This window comes from Bidens hawaiensis, unplaced genomic scaffold (genome assembly GCF_021521415.1).
Source record: "Bidens hawaiensis isolate Kalapana, Puna unplaced genomic scaffold, B.hawaiensis_p1.1 tig00017166_1, whole genome shotgun sequence".
Lineage (NCBI taxonomy): Eukaryota > Viridiplantae > Streptophyta > Magnoliopsida > Asterales > Asteraceae > Bidens > Bidens hawaiensis.
This window is the reverse complement of record NW_027492599.1, coordinates 271,198-278,496: the sequence shown is the minus strand read 5'-3', so window position 1 is coordinate 278,496 and position 7,299 is coordinate 271,198. Positions and strand designations below refer to the sequence as shown.

The window sequence follows — 7,299 nt, the reverse complement described above, 5'->3', positions numbered from 1 at the left end:
TATGTAAAAGCTTCTTGAAGTGGGTTTAAATAAATCCCACAAAACTTGCACCGAGCCTTCAATGAATGGTCACTCAATTCAACCAAATCCCAATTGCACCAAATCTCTTGATTACGATTATGAGGTACAATACGAACGAAACTTGGTCCGGCGGTGGAACCTTGACCAACCGATGATTGTGAGGCAGCCATAACAACAAATATGAATATAGAAGAAGAGAAAACAAGAGATTAGAGAACTCAGAACGTTGTAATAGCGTTTTTTTGTATTTTTTTGCGTTCGGGTTTGCGTTTTGAGTGTTGTGATGAACCCATTACACCAAATACCTATTTATACTAGTAGTGGGGTGTTTGGGGAGCCAAAAAAACGGCCATTTTTGACCCCAACGGTCAAAAAACGGCCATAAAACCGTTTCCCAACGGCTAGAACCACTCCAACGGCTATAACCGGTTCCGAACCGGTTCCGGTCGAACCGGTTCCAGAACCGGTTCCGGTTCGGTTCCGGTTCCTACCCGGTCCACCTCCAAACATGTCAAACCGGTTCCGGATCGTCGGGTTGAAACGGAACCGAACCGGTTCCTACGAAAAACGGGTAGGAACCGGTTCGGTTCCACCGAACCGGTTCCAGGAACCGGTTTTGTTGTCCACCTCTATATACAGATATAGAACTTATACAAAGTGATTCCTTTTGTGAGGATTGAGGTTTTAAATATAGAACTTAGAATAAGTGTAACATTATAAAGCTAGCAGACGATCATGCTCACGCCTATGATCTCACCAAACACCGAGTAGAAAAGAAACGAGATGCATTTTCATGATTATATATGATTGTAAATAAATTCTCGGTGTACAGCACACCGACATGATGGCTTTGTGGGTTTTTTCACTGTAAAACTCATGAATAGCTCTGCAAATGAACCAAATGTTGATCTAAAACTGAACATTTTTGTGCTATTTTTAGAAGAGCTCCACTGCTTCATCAGTACTCCACCATCAAAACTACGTTAAATAGGTTACCATCATGAACTGTATGTAAAAGCAAAATCTAGATCACAGATTTCACTACCAAAACATTACTGATAGAAGTGACAAATTGGCGGGTCGGGAGTATTGGGTAATGTGTGAAAACGGGCCTGATCAAGTTGACCCGCGAGGCTGCAACCAAGTCTTTGTCCATATTTTTTAAACCTTTGAAAATTAACCAAGACTTTATATATGACTAGAAAACTAGAACATAAAACAATAATCTAAACTTTTTAATGTAAGTAATTTAAGAGATAATTTTTTTTGAGAAAAAGGTATTAATTGACTAGGCACGGAAATACAGGTCATGTATGATGTATCAATGGTGCACAAACTGCAACATATATAGTAACAAAATAATATAAAATATTAAAGATAAACAAGAACTAGAATGTGGTTCTAACGTTTCCCAAGAACATATTGAGGCACAAAAAAGGCAGACAAAAACATAAAAACAAGCACATCTGACAAATAAATATATAAAAATACTTTATAAAGAAACAATACTAAAGCAACTTTTAGCAATATTACCTGATATCACTGTGTGTCAGTTCTGCTTAAGCAAAGAAACAACTACAATCTCATTATGTGGTGACATGGCTGCCTGGAACCCAACCAAACTTGAAAGTATGTGGTTGTGTTATCTGTTAAGAGCCAGCTGGATAAAGATCAATTTCCAAGAATACAACAATTTGCAGGAACATGACAGAAGACACATGTGTGGGAGAATGCATCCAATGTTTTTGGCCTGTGTACAAAAGAGGAACAGTATGAAAAATGAATAACTCAGAAATACCTTAAAACTTGCTATTACTCTTGATCAGAAAAAAGACTAATCATTAGCAATTAAGATTATAATTAATGATAAAGTTAGTTTTCAAATTCATTAAGCAATCTAAGCAGATATACTGGTAAAATGGTTCAAAATGCACACGTCTATAAGAGGCATATAAAAAACATGCATGAGTAACTGAAGCAAATACCTGCAGACGAACCGCATGTGAATAGATATCTTCAAACGCTCATTGAAATGACGAACAAGTCAGATAACTTTGACGACAATAAAACAAGATCCAGAAAGATGATTAGCGGTTAGAGAAAACTGAACAGTTTTTTTAAAATAAGCTTTTGAAACACTAAAGCTACATGTGATGTTATAGAGAAAAGAATGAATATATTGAAAGTCAATGACTAAATGAATTAATATGTTACACAATTACAGATTACAAAGGCACACAATAAACAAAGTATTACAAGTGTCAGGGCTTTGGCTACAAGTGGGTCCCAGATCCACTTTGTAGCAGCAGTTCAGTTCAGTTCAACAGCAGAAACTCGTATATGCAAATTACACATAAGAGTTCTGCAGCCTTCAATAGCTAGCTTACCATCATCATCAGATCAATAAGCTTTATTTTGTTTGTTGTCTCGTTTAAGTTGAACCTTCAACTTCTTACCACCTAACTGGAACCCGTTCATTGAATTTATTGCAGCTTGTGCAGCAGTTGGAGAGTCATAACTAACAAAACCTGCTAACATCTGACTAATTAGAGACCGAATTGTAACAATTGTTGGAAAATGGAATGGAATATGATGAAGGTCATACCGAAGCACTTGCTAACACCAGTTGCCTTGTCAACAAAAATCTTGGAACTTAACACCCTTCCAAACCCTTGAAACGCATTTGCAAGCTCTTCGTCCCCGAAATCTTGAGGGATGTGATAAATAAACAGATTAGCACCAGGTGGACCTGAACTAAAACAGGCTCCTTAAACACACAATAATAACTGAAGATGGAAAATCGGGTGGGTCAGTAATGGGTCAAACGAGTTCATGTCAAAATGGGTTACTTTTGGTACATGTCTAAACGGGTCGGAATGGGCAGACCCTAAACACTTTTGTCCAAAGTTTGGCACAGGTTGGTTCATGTCAAAATGGGTAAATTTTAGTACTAACCGAACAAGTCAGGTACTTGGGTCGGTTGGTCATTGTACATTTAGGTGTGTGTTGCACTGTTGCTAATGGGTCTCAAAATGGATAGATATGATACTGGTCAAAACGGGTTGAGTTGGGTTGACCAAAAACACTTTTTGTTCAACTTTAGTGCATCGAACCTGATTACAAAAAAAAACTTATTTTATTAAAAAAATGCTTTTGTTAAATAGGGAGTTTTCTATCTGTTCAAACGCTTTCCCTATTAAGATAACTTTTTCGACTTTACCAATTTGACTCGTTAGAGCTACAAACAATCTGCTAACTTTGTTAATTTTAGCCTGTTTGACCCGTTAAAGAAACATCATGAACAGACTGACAGTCAAGATAGATGTGATCTACATAAAAAGATTTTTAACAACCTTCAACATGGTCTGGGGCACTTCCACTGACAGTCGAAGCAGTTGCAGCATGGTTATTTACAATTTCTGGTGGTACTGGGCTAGATGGGCCACTGAAAGGTCTGATTCCCCCAGGAAACGCCAGAGGGTATTGAAGCCTAGGAACCGTTGGGTAAGCAGAGCCCATATAACCAGCGGGTGGAACCGCATAGTTTCTTGGAGAGGCAGCTCGTAATGCATTTGGCTGAGTCGGGCTCAGGTTGGTAAAAGGGGGTTGATTCTGCATCGGGGGAAGGCGATACTGCATGGGCCCATAAGTTCCAGAAGCCTACTTACAAAATCAACTCTTATTCATAAAGCACCTTCAATGCCAAATGGCAGTTGCAAACAAAAGAGGGCACACAAAAAAGTACCCGAGTAATGCAGTGACTATGATAAAACAAACCTGATACCCATAACCGTTATACGGTGACATGTATCCCATTGGAAGTGCTCCAAATAAAGACGGATGTTGACTAGGGTCAACGTTTGCCAAAGTAGACGCCAGCGATTGAGCCTTCTGAGCTTTTCTAGCTTGTCTTTCCTTTTCAGTGTCCGCCCATTTAACAACTAGAGGGACGGTTGAACCCTAATATGAGAAAAACAACAAGATTAAAACAACATGGAAACTATTTATAGAAGAAAAAAAGGGAGCACAAATGCGTAATAATTAATATAAACCTCCATCTTGTGTTTTCCATTAAGGCTCTCTATAGCAGCAACAGCTTGTTCTTTTGTCTCATACTTCACAAAAGCACAACCTGCCATAATCATGATTCTAAAACATGAAACGGAGCACCAGAAGAAGATAACAGACGTAATATCTACAGTTTGCTGAATCAAGAATCAGAAAGTATTTGCACCTTTACTTGTTTGTTGAGAACCTCTGAGAATCTGTAGGTCTTTTAAGGTTCCGTATTGTGAAAATAATGTTGAAACTTCTTCTTCAGAAACATTCTTGGGAAGCATACCGATAAAAAGCTTGTGTTCTTGAGAAAAATGTCACAGAAATTAAAAAATGCTAATCAGATAATGGTCATGTTAGACAACAAACAACCAACAGATGACACGCACAACAAAGAAAACAGCAATCTTCAATTAAATAAAAGAAATAACATAGCATACCCAATCGTTCCAACTCGCCATCCGCATACTTCACTTGCAATGGACTAGATGCCTGGAGATATAATAAAGGACATACGTCATCAAATCGAAAAGTCAAAATCAAGTCTACAAGCAACCCAGCTTATGAGATATTTAGCATCAATGTCACTAAAAAGAAACCAATAACGTAAATCTTGATTAAAACACCAGTGAATGATGAATAAAACCCTAGAATAAGGTTAAACAGTAGCATAATTACTGGCATTTCCATATTCCAAAAACATAATCGACTCTTTCGCCAGCACTAATTACTAGTATCCAAGCCTTTTACTTCCCTGCAGTTACTGTACTACTTTACGTTTGATAAACAGCCATTACTTTAATCAATATCATACTCTACTACTAATAGTAGTAACCATACATCTTTTGAAATATTGAAATAGAAACGAGCTAGTTAACTTTACATGAGTGTCTCAAAACAAGGATGATGTCCATTGTCCAGTAAAGCAGGTTGCTACATAATGCCTGTTTTTCCCACAACAACTTTACTAAACTTTATGATCATGTTCCTTTTAATAACAATTAAAAAGGTGATCAGAACTCCCTTTATACACTAAACCATATATCAAGTACCTCAAGCATAAACAGTTATATTAAATTTTGCGCTATAACCTCCTCAATAATTTTGACTTCGTCTCGGTGCAAATATCGACAATTGTTGTTAAATCTCATAAAAGTTGGGGCATTAATTCAGCATGTATTTTAATAAAAATGTCGCCGAAGAAATAATCATCACGGATTTGTATTTTGTAAGAAAACAGTTAGACATCTTAAAAAACACAAAACATTGCAATTTAACAAAACATCCCAAAAATAGAAATTGTCACAATTTCCATGGATACCCCTACATAGAAAAGTTTGTGATTTTGATGTGATGGAGATGTCACTACTCACTCACAACATTATACTTCTTCCTAATCCAAATTTTCACAATGCATTATATAACCGAAGATCCAAACAACAACAACAATAATAATTAGTTAATTAATTAATTAACTAATGAATTACCCCAGGCAGAGTCTTCTTATTATGAAACGCCTCCACCGCCTTGTCGGCTTCGTCTCTAGACGGACATATCACAAAGCAACAACCTGATAACAACAATTAGTTAGGGTTTCAAATTCTCAACTAACCAGATCTCACAAGTCAACACTATTAACACAAAAAAATAAATATATAAAAATATATCAATTATGATCCACGCATTGTGATCTGTAACTAACGTAACATGATCAGTATCCAGAATTAAATAATAAATAAACCTCTAGAAGCTCTGGTGGCTTTGTCTTTGATGATGTTGACTTCGTCTACCAGAGCGAACTCGTTGAACATTGCAATAAGCTGTTGTTCGGTCATGTGCTTGGGGACTTGGCCGACGAAGAGCTTGACGCTGTCGTCGGAATGTTTTCGAAGCATGTGACCGTCCGCCATTAATGCCGTCGGGTTTCTCGGTGATCTCGAACTTGTTTTCTCTCTCTTCTTAAAATTATTATTATTGTTGTTATTATTATTATTTTCTCTCTCTAGACACACACTTGGGTCTTCGCTGGTTGGAGTGCTGTTTGGGTAAATGGGTAAATATTTTGAGGAGTGACGTGTATATATAGTTATATATATGTATATGATCCTTATACTATAAGGAATGTGTTGTTTATCCCCATGTACTATCAAGTTATGTGTAACGACCCCCGGTAGGCTGTAGCTTTTGACTAGGCTCTAGCTTGGCTCGTTCTGACATAAGAAAGCTTGATGTCACAGAGTTATATTCCAAGACTCAGTGTAGCGCCCGAAGGCCAGCCAATCGGTCTGCTTATGATCAGTGACGGATCCATAAAATTTTCTCACAGGGGTCAGGAATTTTTATGGTCGGTACTAATACAACTGTCAGGTCAAATAGGGTCGGGAAGGGTCATATATATAAAAAAAGGATTACCAAACAAAATATTATATGACAAAATTATTAAAGTTGTTCTCTACGAGTTTTCATTTTTTGAAATCTAACCATTACATCATCTGCTTTAACAATGATAAACAAGTTTTTCTCAATGTAATAAATATAACTGTCGCTTAAATTTTCATCACCCATTCGATTACGCAAATCGGACTTCACATACTTCATCGTCGAAAAGGATCTTTCAACGGTTGTGGTTGCGACGGATAATGCGAGAGCTAACTTTAATAAACGATACACCAATGCAAAGGAATGGTGTTTCTTTGTTTGAACCATCAATTGAACAAGACTTGCCATTCAAGTTTTTCAATCGTTTATCTCCTATCAAATTATCGATGTATGTCGCGAGTTCAACCGAGAGTTTTCTTTTATCACTTTCATCAAAATCATATGGGTACAACTCGACTAATCGTAATATATTATATCGGCGGGATCCAAAGGAAGATCATCCAGTTCAACAAACTCGGGAGTCTTAGAAGACGATCCTTGATTACCTTTCTGTTTAGGAAATCTCTCCATTATCGGATTCATTATTCTTTCTTCCTATAAGATCATATTTACAACAAACTTAGCAAGTAATCAAACTAGTCAAGTATCAAACTACTAAAAATTCAAAATTCCACTTTATGAATTATGTTACAGAATTACAAGTTTGTCCGCAAAATCACAAAATTCCCCCATTTGTTTTACATAATCTAAACATCATTAACCTAAAAATTTAAAAGCCTAACTAAATTAGACATAAATTAAATGTATTATGTATTTATGGTATATCTTAGTGTGCTTTTTAGT

General features: G+C 36.7%; 1 protein-coding gene across 1 annotated transcript; it reads right to left on the bottom strand.

Moving 5' to 3' along the window:
* Nucleotides 1-2,121: 2,121 nt before the first annotated feature.
* On the bottom strand, nt 2,122-6,103 carry LOC143553337 (RNA-binding protein BRN2-like). Its single transcript, XM_077043358.1, has 9 exons — nt 5,819-6,103; nt 5,565-5,647; nt 4,518-4,569; nt 4,256-4,381; nt 4,074-4,153; nt 3,799-3,981; nt 3,375-3,681; nt 2,627-2,770; nt 2,122-2,549 (listed from the first exon to the last, which is right to left on the bottom strand). The coding sequence occupies exons 1-9, from the start codon at nt 5,985-5,987 to the stop codon at nt 2,422-2,424; spliced, it is 1,272 nt and encodes a 423-aa protein (XP_076899473.1). The 5' UTR covers nt 5,988-6,103; the 3' UTR covers nt 2,122-2,421.
* Between the last annotated feature and the right edge of the window lie 1,196 nt (nt 6,104-7,299).

What these genes read in the sequence shown, in the direction of transcription:
- LOC143553337 (XM_077043358.1), bottom strand. Translation starts at nt 5,987, where the DNA reads ATGGCGGACGGTCACATGCTTCGAAAACATTCCGACGACAGCGTCAAG. An exon ending in TTCTCAACAAACAAGTAAAG is followed by an intron (nt 4,154 to 4,255) that starts GTGCAAATACTT and finishes TGATTATGGCAG; the next exon opens with GTTGTGCTTTTGTGAAGTAT. An exon ending in ATGGAAAACACAAGATGGAG is followed by an intron (nt 3,982 to 4,073) that starts GTTTATATTAAT and finishes TTCTCATATTAG; the next exon opens with GGTTCAACCGTCCCTCTAGT.